Source organism: Aspergillus sclerotioniger (assembly GCF_003184525.1).
Source record: "Aspergillus sclerotioniger CBS 115572 chromosome Unknown BO94scaffold_56, whole genome shotgun sequence".
Lineage (NCBI taxonomy): Eukaryota > Fungi > Ascomycota > Eurotiomycetes > Eurotiales > Aspergillaceae > Aspergillus > Aspergillus sclerotioniger.
In genome coordinates, this window is record NW_020291046.1 from 70,316 (window position 1) to 86,214 (window position 15,899).

The following is a 15,899-nucleotide window of genomic DNA, read 5'->3' on the forward strand; positions in this document are numbered from 1 at the left end:
CTCTCGATCAAGAGGCGGCTTTCTCATGTTCAATGGCGGGGAATCCGTCTCGCGCGACAAAAAAGAGGTAACCCATCATCAGACCAGAAATACGCAAGGAAAGGACAGACGTCTTCATAACCTCCATAATATCACGAGTAAAGAAGCACTTTTGACTGATTCCCATGTTATCAGAACAAAAATTGTGGCTCTATTTCTATCTATAACCTCAGGTGTTGACGACCCTATCAGGGGTGTTATATAAGCGGTATTTAGACAGATAAGCGGTAATTCACAATACAGCCGAGGCTAGTGATATTGACAAGGATTAATGCATAATGCAAATTAAGAAACGCCTGCATTAGAGACTCATAGACGTGCATGGATGCTAGAGATGCAGGGTGCATTAGCCGGTGTGCGGGAGAAAAAAGTCCCCTATCTAAGACCCACTATTCACTGTAATCTGACGTGTAGCCAATTATAGAACTAGGTTGAGAGATCTGCACTAGTCCCGAAAGGGAAATTGGCCGAACTGAGTCAAGTCCGAGGAAACATTGGGGAAATTTCGGATCTCTGAATGATGCCGGTGAGGTCATCATCTATGGCATCTGACTACTGAGTTCACTATCGGGTTAAGTGGGATGTCGGATCCTACAATGTTTCCGATCATGGGGAATGGGCACTTCCCAATCACCAGTTCGTCTGATGTTACTGGAGGGACTTCTTGAGCTATGCTATGAACCGATTAGTGAAAAGGGTCCATGCCAGTCTCCACTATATCTCCAAGAACAAATGCCTGCTGGATTCCCGTCATCTTGCCGATATACCGACTGCGGCTTACGATCCAGTTCCGCTGCGTATCCGAATCGGTCAATTGGCCGGCATTGAGGAGTGGCCAGAAGAGGAGATAGATGCCTGCCGTGGTGGGTATACCGCCGGGGGAGTTGTGGTTGATGGTGTCTTCGGATAATGTGGCATGCTGTGTTGGTGATGAACTGCCTGCGAGGAGCGGTAAATGCCCGCAGTATTGGGGTACGGAAGCGCAAATGTCCAAGATGAGCTGTTGTATGGTTGTGGTTGAATGCTGGTGTTGGAAGGCGTCGGATAGAGAGAAGGTATGTGGGGATGTATCAAGCACGACTTCTAGTTGGGCCTTGATCTCTTGATGTAAGAGTAAGCGACATGTTCGGATATTGTTCCATATAGCTGCCACCCATACATCAGGGTAGATGTGATACTGAGTCTCCAGGACAAGGTCGGATATTCCCTCTGTGTCCATTGTTTGGAAGTGACATTGGGAAGGCATATGCTCCGCGAGCGAACAAAGGTCGCGGTCTATTTTGTTGGCAGATTCGATTATGCTGGACGGATCACAAAGGGCGTGGTCCTTGATATCCGCGCGAAAAGACGCCAATGTAAGCATGATATCGGACAGTTCCCACGCCGGATCGTCTGCATCCATATAGACAGTGGCGTAACGGTGTAGTTTGATCAATCCTGCAGGCATCCGAACCGAATGCATTAGGCAACTCACAGAGAGACATAGAAACACCTGTCGAAATAGTTGAAGTCCGCGACGAGACTGGAACAAACTGACTCCTCGAAGCTCTACAATGGTCGTTATGCCTCTCAAATGAGCTTCCCTGTGATATAGCGAATCTTGGGTTTCGCAAGTGAGAGCCTCAAACGTATTAAGAAACAATATAGAGATAAGGCTTCCATCTTCAGCCGCTTCCCGGCGGCATGATAACGCGGAGTTAATATAGCGAAGAGACGAAACGTAATACCGTCTAGCCTTTTGGAGTAGACCCAGGTGCTGGAATTTGTAAGCGTATGCGGCCAACGCAACTGCGTTTAAGCTCGCGAGGACCCTCTTATCGGTCATGACATCGCTCTTGAATGCAGACAAGTACTCATAGTGGCCCCTGATGAGACCTTGCTCCTGGAAGGCGTGAGTTGACATGAAGAAGTCGATCGCGCGGCATTCTATTCGTTGTATAATAGTCGGTGGAAGCGTGGAAGCTGGCGTGTATCGGACGTTATCTGTATTTCTAGAAAGCTCTATCTCTTTCATGGATCCTGTATATGTTTGTGAGGAGTATCTGTTAAGATCTATGGGCGTGTGATGCAAGAACATCCGGTCTATAGAATCATTGTACTGTGGACACTTCCAGCCAGCCTTGAGGCATTGACTGCAATGCGGTCGGGCCTGGTCACACTACTATTGTCAGCCACTGTACATAATGTGAAGCAACAAGTGGATTAGTACCTTGATCTTTCGTTTTCTACAGACCTGACAGCCTTTCGACAATCTTCCGTGGCGGGCCATCCCGGCGGTCTAGACCAACCCACCGACACCGGTGCGGATAGTGAGAACGGCAGTAGCTAAGACAAGTAGAATCCTAGATCTTAACAGGCACTCTTATCGTATGAGTGTGCATCGCTGGAACTTGGATGATGTCGGAGAGACGGAGAGACGAGGGGCGCCCGGCGGAACAGCCGCCCCGTCAGCACTAGTCCTATTTGGTAGGTATTGCGAGGTAGCCAATCAGAGCGCTCTTGATGCCACACGCCTCATCAGTTTGTTGCGCTGCTCCTCTCTTCAAACGTCGTGTCATCATTACAAATGCTATTATCTCAACATTCGTTGCTGGAAATGGCGCACTGCTCAGAGCGATCGATAATTCTGGTTTATCATCCGGGCTACTCAGCCAAGCATATATAATAGGCTTTCTCCCCTCCTCAGCTCTCCAATATACTTACAATTTCTTCAAACAAGCCATTCACCTGAAAACCTTCTTCAATTCCTTACCACTTATCTTTCGCAATAAAGCAAATCCACACGGTCGCAGGAAGCCTCAATCCCTTACTCCGCTACAAAATGTCCGATAACAGGAAGATCCTCGTCGTATTCGGTGCCACTGGCATCCAAGGAGGTTCGATTGCCCAAGCTATCTTGCGCGATTCTGCGGCCTCCGAAGAGCTCAAGGTCCGCGCTGTTACGAGAGACCCTTCCAAGCCTGCTGCCGTAGGCTTGGTTCAGCAGGGTGCGGAGGTCATAAAGGTAAGCCACTGTAATAAGATACTTCACCCATCCACTGACGAGAGATCAATAGGCCGACCTTGGCGACAAAGATTCCCTTCGCCTGGCCTTACAGAACGCCTACGCTGTCTTTGTTATCACGAACTTCTGGGAAGTTCTCGATCCTGAGACAGAGACAAAGCAGGGCATGAATATCGTTGATGTTGCCAAGGTTAGAGTTCTTTCTACATTGATGGAAACCTGCTAATGAAAACAGGAATCGGACGTTAAGCACTTCATATGGAGCAGCCTACCTCATGTTTCCAAGAGTAAGACAACTATCCTCATGCCTGGTCACAGCTAATCAAAGCATCAATAGTCACCGACAACAAGCTCACCGGAGTGGTTCACTTTGACAGCAAAGCCCGGGTTGACGATTATATCCGCGAAATTGCAATCCCTCATACTATCATAACAGTTGGCACATATACGTCGTTCTTCTTGGAGATGCTGACACCTCTCCCGACCACTCCTCCCTCTTATGGATTATTCTTTCCCGTACCAGGCAGTGTCAAGACAGCAGTGCCAATCATTGACCCAACTGCCGACTTGGGAAAGTTTGTCAAGGCTATTCTTTTGAGCCCTGAGAAATCCCTTGGTCGGAAGTTCAATATCGCGGGTAGGAGCCACACTGTCGAGGAGGTAATTGCCGTCGCGAAAGGTCTGGGTGTTGATGTAACTTTCCATGCCGTGGACAAGGAGACCTTCAAGGCAGGTATTGCTTCAAAGGGATTACCTGAAGTCGTTCAAGAGGACATGTCGCAACTCGTGCAGTATACGCATGAGTACGGATACTTTGACGGAGCTGGATTTGAGGAAGCCCATAAGGTAAGTTGCAGCAGTCGAGGCTATCGTATTTTTCTGTATGATGTTGCCAGCAAGCTAATAGTCAATAAATAGCTTCTAGTCGACCCTTTGACTACCCTCGAAGAATCGTTCAAGAACAGTGCGGTCTTCTCGTCTCTACAGAAGAACTAGTTACCTCCAGTCGAAGGGATGGTATGTTAGCAGGTTGATGAAGTCCGAAAGGCTTCACATACCATGTGGTCATTCGTGCTGGTTCGTGGCTCACGGGAAGGGCGTCTTCACAGTGATGCGCACTTCCAGCTAGAGAAATATATTTGTCTATAATAATGATCTAGATTATTACCAGGAATTTACATATAGGATCTACTTGGTCATACTATCCACCTTCCGCTTAGCAATCCGCTTACTACGCCGTCGATACTCCGTGGCACGTCGACAGGCGACACATTGGCCGTCCTCATCAAAATAATGCTCATCCCTAGAACATGTCAGCACTTTAACCCAGCAGCCAACAGAAGAAGACTCACATTTCCCCCTCACAATCCTCATGCGGCACCTGATCCTCACAGCGATCGCAAACCCGAATGCGATACGTACAATCCCACAACGAAGAAGTCAAATCGGACCACACATGATATAAACTCGTCTTGAAAGCCGGCCTCTCCCCATCCACAAGGTCATCTGCCCTCCCCACCTCAAACCCACCCCACTGACAATCCTGCACCGACACCCTCTGAACACTCAACAATGGATCCTTCTCCACCTTTTCAACCCACACCCACCCCGTCTTCTCAACAATCAACGCCCCCTCATCCCACTCTGGCTCCCAGTCCTCCATCTCCGTGTCCATCGTCGGCCCCCAGTCCAAATCGAAGTTTACCACCCACAAGCCCATCTTCTTGATGTCCTCCCAAGTCGAACATCCCTCCGGTACCACCAGAATAAAACTCCGATATCGTGTCCGGTAATCATACGGTCCCCAGAACCGCACCGCACAGCACCACGTCGGAACAATATGAGGCAATGGCTCCTTGCCTCGCAACATGGCGATCGCTTCCTGCACCGCCTCTTCCTCATCTCTAACCTCATCATCCCCACAATCCTTCGCAAACGCTTTAGCAGCAGAATCCGCCACCTCCCTCACCATCTCTCTCTTCCTCTCCGCCCGAAACACCTTCTCCCGCCGATGATGCTCAATACACGCCTCAATACTCCCCATCGGCGGATAAACATCCACCCTCGGCCAGTGGTTCCGGGCATTACCCCAGCCTTGAATACCATCACTGGAGAGGAGATCTCGGCCCACGGTCTCGGGGCTAGGAGATAACGGTGAGAGGGAGTACAAATGGATGCTGAGTTTGCGGATGGCGGGCGTGGTGCTAGTGCATCCGGTAACGGGGCCATCCACAACGGTGTAGACTTTGCCTGTGTGGTCTGGATATTGGTGGACGGTTCTTTGTTGCCGGTGGGGTGCACATCCGGGTGTGCTTTTGCGGGCGGTTTGTTTGGTTCGGGCCATGGTGATGGATGTACATAAGTAATCATTGTGGTTGGAAAAAGGTATGTGGGGTGGAGGGGTATTTATGCAGGGGCAGGTGGGGCGATGGGGATAGGCATAGGCAGCAGGGTGGGGGCGGTTGCTTAGTGGAATTTAGTTTTGATGTACGATTGCTTGGAGGTTGAGATTGGGATAGTAAAAAGTAATAAGTTGTGTGATCGAGTATTATCAGGACCAGATGACATGACCGACACTTGAGAATGGGAGCGCTGGGTTAAAAATAGAAGCCAGGGATTACCTGAGGGAACTCTCCGTTTGGGCTAGCTTTATTAAGGCAAGTCACGTGGGGAAATATCCGTAGAAGGCGCTTACCTTTGTTGGTCGGAAGGTGGTGCATCAGACGCCTTTCGTTCGCTTCTCATTCCTTCTTGCGCTTTGGCCATGATAAAAAAATCGCGGTGTATATGTCTTTGTATGACTTGCCAGCTTCCTCACTATTCTACCCGATAGACCAAATTATCTTCATATTTCCCCAGACAGCGTAAAAACCATAGGAAGACCCTTGATACTCAAAGAAACAGGCCTCGGTAATATCCAAGTATACAGTGCGATATTATCATTCTTATTGACATTTGATCGAGTTTTATAAGGAGCCCTATACTCCGTCTTTCCAACTTGTGTGATCTCATCTGCATCTTTCCAACTTGTGCGACCTTCACCATCATTATGCTTAGCAACTCCCTATTTTCCTAACTACACCTAATGCCATGACTGTGTTATATTGCATCGATTAGAAACCATCACTCAGTTCATCAAAACCGAACAGACTTACCCGAAATTGCAATCGGTGCGCCATTGTGTGGTGGCCGATCGCAGATAACAAGCTCCAAAGCAGGTATTAAATCAGCTGGGTTGATGTTGCATCAATCATGAAAAGACATTATTTTGGACCGCAATATGACCTATCGGCAGACTCGGTCGCATTTGTTGAGATACTCCCTGACGTATCGTGGTTAGACCGAGATGGGCTATACTTACTACAGTCAATTGACGCCCTGGTAGTTCCGGGACCAAGTCTGTGTTTTCGCCTGCAAATCTGGATCCTAGGCTCACATGAGACCTCCTGGAGAAGTGTACGGGGCTGGCATCTGTGTTGTCATTGCCGGCCTAGTGACAAAATCTAGACGCTGGGTCATTCCGCCTGAGGGTTGCCTCCGGCAAATTGGTGGGTCTTGACTCTCCGGTGTACACATGTCCTCTCTGCTATATGGAATTTCAGATCTAAACTGTGACTACCACGTCTGAAGGGACTGGTTTGATCATTACCAAATGGATTGATGTCGGACCTGGGTGAGAGGAAAGGAGGGTGATTGGCGCTGGCAGAGTAAGAAGGTCTATGATTACTCTCATGTCCTGATAAGAAAACCACCTAATGAGAAGCTAAGACATCGATATAAGAGGAAGAGAAATATATCTGTTGAAGAACTGACCCACAGAAACTAGTCGTTGCTAAAAGACAAAGCATACATGAGCGAAACAGAGCAGATTGAGAGCAACCGCTGGATTTTGCGGGGGAAGCCAGGTGGTGTTTAGATAGCTGACATATGAATCGAGGCTTTGATACCGTGTGAGGACAACGAGAAACCAGCTCTGTATTTTCATAGAATTGGATTTACCCTGAAAATCTATCATGCGTTCGTTGATGAAATGATAACCAGTCATGTATGCCAATACCACCACCCCCTCCCCCATTATCCAACACCAACAATCAATCAACTATCAAATAATCCCTTATAACTCCGGCGTATCCGGAAGAATCGTCATCCTAAACACCTCGTCAGCCAATATCCACTCAACCCAACCCCAACTCCAACCCACCCACCCATCAGGATACCTCTCCCCCTCAAACCCCGCCATATCTACCAACTCTCTAATCTCCACCACCTCCTCCTCACTCAACACCACATCCACCGCCGCCGCATTCTCCTCCAAATATTTCACCGACCGAGTCCCGGGAATCGGGAAAATATCCGGTCCCTGGGCGAGCAACCACCCCAACGCCACCTGCGCCGGGGTACACTCATGCTTTTCCCCAATAGCCTTGAATCTCTGCACGATAGCCAGAATCTTATCCAGCCCGGACGAATACCGAGGAATTATGCGTCGGAAATCATCATCCCCCAATTCAGTACTGGATGTGAACTGACCGGTTAATAACCCCCTACCTATAGGACTATACGCCACGACGGCAACACCGAGCTCACGACACGTGCGCAGTAAATCCGACTGCGGGTACTCGATGTCCAAACAGAAGGGACTGTATTCCATCTGTACGGCGGTGATGGGGTGGACAGCGTGCGCTCGACGTAGGGTTGTGGCGGATACCTCTGATAGACCTAGATATTTGATTTTTCCTTCCCTTTTGCAACCCCCACAGGATTAGCCACTATCACAACCCTCACCTTGTCTCAACCCCCAAAGCAAAAAAAAAAAAAAAAAAAAAAAAAAAAATAAGTCACATACCGTTTCAACTCCACCATCGCCTCCACCGTCCTCTCAACCGGTGTCTTCCCATCCACCCGATGACAATAAAACAAATCAATCCAATCCGTCCCCAAAACACCCAAACTCCTCTCACATGCAAACCTCACATACTCCGGATCAGACCGAATCTCCTGCTTCATGTTCTCAAAGGAGAGTCCGAATTTCGTGGCCAGGAAAATGTCCTCGCGTTTGCCGGTTTGCTTGAACCATTCCCCGATTACGGCTTCGCTGGAGAAGTAGATGTCCGCGGTGTCCCAGAAGGTTTGGCCTATGGAGTGGGCGTGCGTTAGGAAGGCGAGCTTTTCGGACAGCGTGTTTTGTTGCTTGTAGGCGCCGCCGAGACTCATGGTGCCGATGCCGATGCGGGGGAGATGGGGGCCGTTGGGGCTGAGGGGCTGAGGGGCTGAGTGGGGGTTTTGGAAAGGGGCATGGTGGTGGTAATGAAATGGTGAATGAGTGGTGATGGTGAGGATGTTAAAAGGGGGGTTATCTGGAGGTTTATATATCGCAGACGGGATAATCATTTGTCAGTCATGTTGGGATGAATCATTTAGTTAGTTTGATTGATTTCTCAGCATGATGTTAGAATGGAAGGTGTTCAAATAGTAGTTCTATGCGGGGCGGAGCTGCGGCCAATCGCGTAGTAGGTAATGCGAGCGGACCAATAAGGGGCCGCAGCCGTCCACCCAATCAGAGCGCTGCTTTCCCGAGTAGATGAACCAAGTTTCTGTTGTTGCGCATTCACGAATCTCCAGCTTATTGCAAAATAACGCAGTGGAGCTGTTATCGTATTTGAAGCACACGTACTGGTGAGTATGCTCAGTTGTGGAGAAAGGCCCAGATAAAACCATAATCTGCAGAATTCCTCAGACCGTTCCGACTGACACTGAGAGTATAGATAAATTCCTCGTTGAATATTATGTTATCACGTGGCATACCTAAAACTCCTCTTCCCAAGGCTTCATAAGCCATTCATCAGGAATAATTTCCACCGACGTTGCTCTAACCTCAGGGCCCCAGGTCAATATCTTTCGAATAAACCGCAGAAACGCTTCCTTTTCCTTCCCTGGAGGGATTGTCGTCACAAAGTCTTCCAGGGAGGTTTGCGGAATCGGTGGATCGGATATCCAGTTCCCTATTGCAAACAATTAGTTGCATTCCTGACTATTCTCAGAAAAGATAGCGCACCTTGATCATCAAAAAACATCGAAAACAGAGGACTCTGCCGTATAATTTCCACCGGCGGTGGACCGAGATAACCAATGTATTGAGCCAAAGCCAGCGGAAGAACATACTGGTCGTTGGTGGGATCAATAGGATCGAAAAGGTTTCTCCCTTCCAGGAGCTCAAGTGTCTAGTCATACAATGAGTAAGGACGGACTATATACGGATGCGTTCTCACCATGACACCAATCGACCAAATATCAACGGGAAAGCTCCACGGCAGCTGCAAGAGCACTTCCGGCGCACGATACAGATCAGACATCCACCAGTCGCAGTTGGCAGGCTCTGATGGTCGCATTTGTCCAAAGTCCGTGAGGATGGGGATGCCGGATAATTCTAAAGTGAGTGGTCGGGAGTGGTAGATAGGTATTCCTTGGCTTATGATTGGGGTGCTGGGGTTTTGGGATTCTTGCTCTTCGAGATCTTTTAAGCTGCTGTCGTCTTCGAGTTGCATTAGTATATTCTGGGGGGAAATGTCTGTTTGGAAGTCAGTGGACAAGAAAGAACTCTACGCGTGCACAGGAGAATACCGGTATGAATCAGACCGCACGTAGCGTGGAGCCAATTGACCGACACAAACAGTCGGTGTATTAGTGACTTGACGAGAAGTTTTGGTAACTTCGCATTGGGGAATACTTCTTGTAAGACGCGAATACTTGCTCCCTGGGGCTTTGTGACAATGCAATGGTGGGTTCCGGTAGAGGTATGGATCTCGAAGATGTCTTGAGCCAGGCGAGTAAACTCCAGCCCTGGATTCTCAGCTTCCTGTGCACATGTTCCCAAACGTTGGAGCATTGCGACTTCATTGAGAACAGGTGACCGCTCCGTGTCATCCCTAACGCAAATCTTTAAGGATGCATATCTCTTCAATCTGGACAGGTAAGCAGGGTCAGTTAGGGAGGGAGGAAGGAGGCGAGCTACCTATCATCCCATCCAAGCCAAACGGTAGAATATGCCCCATAGCCAAGCTTGGAAATTATACGGTAGCGATCGTTGAGTTTCTCGCCGGTTCGCGCAGGATAATAGTGCTTTTGATGGTAGAAGGGAAGTGTTTGTTCTTCAAGTGGTTTGGCAGCTCTATTGTTTGCTATCTTGTGATTGTATCGCGAAAATGACCGGAAAATTGTGACTCGACGCGACTGAACGCGTACTGGGAGGTGGAGGAATGGCGGTGTGAAACGCATCTCAGGAGTCGGCTTTGGGGAAGGAAGAATACAGACTTGGAGGTATGTGAGGTTCCGTCAAGGACCCTTGTATATGCTATTTTGCTCTATATTATCCGTTTCTATGTTGCATCTGGTACATACGACCACAGGGTGTGGAGAACAAGGCTTCCCGTCCGTTCAGCCGTACTTAAGCCACATGCTGGGAGGTTAGTAGTTGGGTGGGTGACCACCAGCGAATCTCTTCTATTATATGCTTTTTTTGTTAATATTATAATAATTATACAAGTTCTACAGGATTTACAGATTTAATAAAAGCTTAATATTCTGTATATAATATCAGTCACTGAAACAGATATTATTAGCCTTGTGCTTGCTACTTATCTATCCTAAAATCCTGATCTCTAGATTATTATTCTTAAAGCTGGTCAGGACTAGACTAAGGACCTTTAAATATTCTAGAATTATGGCCAGCTCTAGTAATTACAGACTCTGACTAGTGATTTATCACAGTGCCCCAGATATTTCTATCTAACCCTTAGCCTTACTTAGCTTAACCAATCTGTTAGATATCTTTAAGCAGCCAATATGTTTCCCTATCCTATAATCAGATACTCAGTAGTATTAATACTATAAATAAAATAGCTTTTATTGATAATTCTCAAGTCAATGTCAATATCTGAGATACTTTAGAAAATAAAGGCTGGAACTGGACTATATTCAGCCTTTATTATTGAAAAATTAGACTTACACTCTCGTCCGAGAAAAAAATAAAGAAGCTTAGGCTAGAATATATAGATCCAAAATTAAATAATATTAACAATTCTCTCCAGACATTATTTTCAGATATAATTAATAATCTTTTATCAATATCTAGATTAAGTTTATAAGAGAATTAGACTATCCTATATCTAGTAATCCATTTTCTGAAGATAGTTTAAAAGATTATATTAATATAGCAGCTATCAATCCTATATATAGTTTTTTAATTAATATATATTATCTATCTATAAAAGGACGTCCGAATCTCTATATAATAAATAAGACCTTGATTAATAAAAAGCCCTTTTTAATGATAATATTACTGCAACCAATGCTAAATATATAAAGAATAATACTAAATTTACTATTAAAGTACTTTATAAAATCATTATCTTAGTTAGAAATCTTTAACTTATTTAAAGTTCTTAAATTATGAGGTATTGGTTTACCAGATATTCTAAAAAAATTTAATACTCTAATACTAATATTAGTAAGAATCTCCAAGACCATCTATTACTAAAAATCATCTTTAAAGTCTAAGTCTTTATTAATACTAAAGATAATCTCATATATCAAGTCTCTAAAGTTTTTAAAATAATTAGAAAAGATTATAAAACCTAATAATTCAGTCTTTTTATTATTAAAGATAATTATTCTTTTATTCTTCTCTCTTTTTCTAATTTCTCTAAACCAGATACCAGCTCTAAAGGTCTTGCCACTATCCTTGTAACTATTATATTAGACTTATTAAATATAGATCTTATTATCTTTATTCATTTTATCCTGCAAGATCCTTGTAAAATAACAAATAATTATTTTATTTATCTTATTTAAAGAAATTTTAAAGACTCCAGTATTAATTCTTAAATAACTTAATTATAAATTTTCCAAGAATTATATTATAATCTATTTCTTTTTACTATACTTACTATTATATAATATATATTATATCTTATCTATTAATCTAACTAAGCTTTCTGTTATTAACTCATACTATCTAAGTTATTCTGCTAATCTAAAGATATTAGTCTATTATATATAATTTATTAATATAATTATTTTATTATAGTCTCTTGCCTGCATGTTGAAACTCAGTAATAAATATAATAATATATCTGATAATCTATAAACAGCATCTCTAGATAAAGTTAAAGATTATATAAAATCTGCTAAAAATATATATTAAAGCTGTCCAATAATCTGCAGACACTATTTCTGGATAAAGTCAAAGATTATATAAAGTCTGCCAGGGAAAGTACATATTATGTAACAAGTATATGTGCCATGCTGCCCTGAGAGAAGAATAGTATTATAGACTTTTACTTATAGGTTTAGAATATTAAAAGACTGTGGATTATAGATATTAATATTATTCTTATTATATCTAAAACTAATTTTTAAATAATAATATATATTTTTATAAAACAGACAGTAGACTTAGTTAAAGAAGATTTAATAAAAAAAATAGATTATATATATCCAAAGTATTTAGTTTTTAATATTATAATAAATAATAAAAATTTATTAAATATTAAGAAATATATTTTAAGTCTCTGAGTAAAACTATCTAGATTAATAGCAGCTTCAATATAATCATGCCAGTATAATAATAAAGTATTTCTATTATTAATAATAAAGTATAGTATTAACTACTTATATAAGACAGGCAACAGCCTTTAAAAAAAGGATTTATATATAATGATTATATTCTGTTTATTTATAGTCCGAGCCTGTATATATTATAGTTAGTTTTAGCAAGTTTATTATAATATTACTTAAATATTATAGTACTTACTGTTTATTTCTTAAAAGGCGCACAGACTAGTCTGATCATGTAGTTATTATAAGGATAAATCGTTATTTATTAATATTTTTATAATAAGCTAGAAAGACTAAATATATATATATCTTTTAATATATAATTAAAAAGAAGCTGATAATAAGGCTGAATATTACTTAACCCTGTATAAAGAGGTTGCTGTCAAACCCTAGGATCGCTTCTCCCTGTTCCTGTTAGCTTAGCTCCCGTTCCAATACGTACCTTCGAACTGAATCGAGGTAAGTCAGACTGATGACTATCTAAAGGTGACTGGTCCTGAACAAGAGAAGAGAAGTAAGGCCAGATAGTGCCGCGCAGCTATCCGTAAGTAAGTGCGGACGAGTGTTGTCGCTAAGCTTTACCAAAACGTATGGTTACTTAAAGACAATTGGATTGAGCACGAAGAACAGAACTAGCTAAGTACATGAAAGAGTGTCCTTATATCCTATCCTTCGTCATGGCGTTGCCATGATATGTCATGCCACTGGTATGTTATTTCATGTCACTGCCATGTCCCGTCGTAGCGCTGACATGTTATATTGTGTCGGTGACATGTCCATTGTGGTCACGTGCTGTGTAACCGTTCCGGTCATCGGTTGCTCAGATCAGGATTTCACTCGATAAGAGTCCTTGCTTTTCCGGACGTGGCCTTCTGCCTGATGCGTCCGCCTCACTAGTTCGTTCAGCTAGCAGGGGTCCGTAACACTTCTGTTGTTAGCTTGGTAACCTGGTTAGTTATTTTGTTAAGGCATAGACTCATTAGTCTATCAGTCTTCTTTCTATTTTATGTTATATTTATATAACCTATTATCAACCTAATTACTGTTATGATTATCTGTAGTAACATGTTCAGTTATTTTTACCAGATAAGTTTCTTTTAAATCTCTATCTTGAGTTCTTCTTTAAATTATGTAATATAGGTATCGTCGTCCCAATCCAGGTGACTGATAACTTGTAAGAATTCAGAAGTATACTTAGATACTGATCTAGTCTATCTGAGTTATTATAACTTTTATTCAGTGTTACATGCTGCGTTAATATCTTTAAATATCTGTTCAAGATATTGCTTGAATCTAATATAATTAGTAAAGATTTGTTTAGTAGCATTGTTCTGATTATCTACTAACTTTTCCTAGTATTTATAGATATATAGCTTAAACTAATTAAATACTGTTCCAGTCAGGTAGATGGATATAAAAAAGATCTTATTAACCTTATTTCTAAGCTTCTCTCTGTTCATGTTGAGGTACAAGTCTAACTGGGTCAAGAAAGCCCTGAGCTTCGCTCAGTTGCTGTCAAATGGTTCCAATGGTTGGACCTTGACAGACTTGACTACCAAGCGATCTTTGAGTAGCTGGTTCCATTACTCTAAGACAGTGATGCTTTCTTGTAACTGACTAATCATACCTATCAGTTTTTGTGTTGTCAGGCCCTGCTGCTGTGGGGCACGCGATAAGTTCGAAACTGTTAATATAATGGATAGTTATTACTTAGTAACACTTATACTGGCTGGTGCTTAATGTATTAAACCCTAGGATCGCTTCCTTGTTCCTATTAGCTTAGCTTCACTGGTATATATACCTTTGAACTAAATTGAGGATGTATCAGACTGATGACTATCTAGAAAGGACTAGTCTTGAACAAGAGAAGAGAAGTAAGGCTAAATAGTGCCGCGCAGCTATCTGTAAGTGAGTATAGATAAGTATTATTATTAAGCTTTCTAAATATATGGTTATTTAAAGACAGTGTTATTAAGCATGAAGAACAGAACTAGCTAAATACAGGAAAGAGTGTTCTTATATATTCCAGTCTTTGTATACTAAGTTATATACCTTCCTGTATACTATATATCATATACTATATACTCGTTTGTATACCATCCCATATACCCGTAGTCATGTAATGCGTAGCTGTTCCGGGTGTCGGTTACTCAGATCAGGATTCTACTCGATAAGAGTTGCTGCCTGTCCGGACGTTGCCTTCTGCCTAACGAGTCCGCCTTACTAGTAGCTTCAACTAGTAGGGGTCCGTAACAAATACTTTATAAACTTATCATACTCTATAAGATTATTATAATAGTAAATAGTAACAGTATTCTGTAATTAGTTATTTAATAAGTTAAATAGATATTTTTTATAGTCCTTATCATTAATCTTAATATTCTATATAAGAATACTAAAGTCTGTAAGATACTTATATAACTAGTTATAGAAATATAATTCAGATTCTTAAGTTTATACTTTATCTTCTTGTTAAGATCAGAAAATACGGTTTTTATATGATTAATAACATTCTTCAGCATCTTGTAACAGTTCTTGGACCTTTCATGCAAGCGGGGCTCAGCATGCTTCATTACTTTACCGGTCATTTGAGTGAGGGTGTACACAATCTTTGCTTTCTTAATAAAATAGCAGTCCTTGTTTACTCTTATATTACGCTGCAGCGCCCTAACCCAGGTATTAGAAAAAGGATTCTTTCCATTATCTAACTCCAGGATGTTAAGTAGTTTAACTTAATTTATTAATAATTAGCTTATTAACACGCGAGCAGATCCCTTAATAATGATAAAATATAAGATAAAGTTATCTTATTATTTCTTAAGCTTATCCTGCTTATTTCAGAGTTAAGCTAACACAGGATCTTTCTTAATAATGTAATAAACAGTCTCAGTATCAGTATTAACTATAGCAAGATTATTCTTTAATTCAATAATATAATTCTTTATATAGGTAGCTTAGATATAAATTTAGTTTAAGTTTATCTAATTTTAATAAAGAATTTTATAAAGAATATTCTAGACTATCTTTAGATGTTTTATAATGATAGTTAGAAAATTTTTCTTATTAAATTCTTTTAGTTCTTTAATCTTTTCCATATCTTTTTCCATATTTAAAGATATTAGTAAAATTTAGTAATTTATTTTATAATTTCCAGATCTGTTCTGTAGACCCATGTGTCAAACCCTAGGATCGCTTCTCCCTGTTCCTGTTAGCTTAGCTCCCGTTCCGATACGTACCTTGT

At 42.2% G+C, this 15,899-nt stretch overlaps 5 protein-coding genes across 5 annotated transcripts; 1 reads left to right on the forward strand and 4 right to left on the reverse strand.

Moving 5' to 3' along the window:
- Positions 1-301: 301 nt before the first annotated feature.
- BO94DRAFT_529079 (Zn(II)2Cys6 transcription factor domain-containing protein) lies at positions 302-2,417 on the reverse strand. The gene is made up of 2 exons (XM_025610446.1): positions 2,249-2,417; positions 302-2,197 (listed from the first exon to the last, which is right to left on the reverse strand). Exons 1-2 carry the CDS (start codon positions 2,306-2,308, stop codon positions 725-727), a joined length of 1,533 nt encoding a protein of 510 aa, XP_025461507.1. The 5' UTR covers positions 2,309-2,417; the 3' UTR covers positions 302-724.
- Positions 2,418-2,615: 198 nt separating this feature from the next.
- BO94DRAFT_540792 (NmrA/HSCARG family protein) lies at positions 2,616-4,219 on the forward strand. Its single transcript, XM_025612990.1, has 5 exons — positions 2,616-3,043; positions 3,096-3,233; positions 3,279-3,330; positions 3,381-3,889; positions 3,962-4,219. The coding sequence occupies exons 1-5, from the start codon at positions 2,861-2,863 to the stop codon at positions 4,037-4,039; spliced, it is 960 nt and encodes a 319-aa protein (XP_025461508.1). The 5' UTR covers positions 2,616-2,860; the 3' UTR covers positions 4,040-4,219.
- On the reverse strand, positions 4,120-5,387 carry BO94DRAFT_504690 (uncharacterized protein; the record flags this gene model as incomplete). The annotated part of the gene is made up of 3 exons (XM_025609517.1): positions 4,120-4,346; positions 4,396-4,529; positions 4,632-5,387. 3 exons carry the CDS (start codon positions 5,385-5,387, stop codon positions 4,232-4,234), a joined length of 1,005 nt encoding a protein of 334 aa, XP_025461509.1. The 3' UTR covers positions 4,120-4,231.
- Positions 5,388-7,128: 1,741 nt separating this feature from the next.
- On the reverse strand, positions 7,129-8,451 carry BO94DRAFT_629214 (aldo/keto reductase). Its single transcript, XM_025617540.1, has 3 exons — positions 7,890-8,451; positions 7,249-7,785; positions 7,129-7,191 (listed from the first exon to the last, which is right to left on the reverse strand). The coding sequence occupies exons 1-3, from the start codon at positions 8,432-8,434 to the stop codon at positions 7,158-7,160; spliced, it is 1,116 nt and encodes a 371-aa protein (XP_025461510.1). The 5' UTR covers positions 8,435-8,451; the 3' UTR covers positions 7,129-7,157.
- Positions 8,452-8,848: 397 nt separating this feature from the next.
- BO94DRAFT_614205 (protein kinase) lies at positions 8,849-10,318 on the reverse strand (the record flags this gene model as incomplete). Its single annotated transcript, XM_025616726.1, has 5 exons — positions 8,849-9,045; positions 9,099-9,264; positions 9,313-9,611; positions 9,665-10,005; positions 10,056-10,318. 5 exons carry the CDS (start codon positions 10,316-10,318, stop codon positions 8,849-8,851), a joined length of 1,266 nt encoding a protein of 421 aa, XP_025461511.1.
- Positions 10,319-15,899: the final 5,581 nt, after the last annotated feature.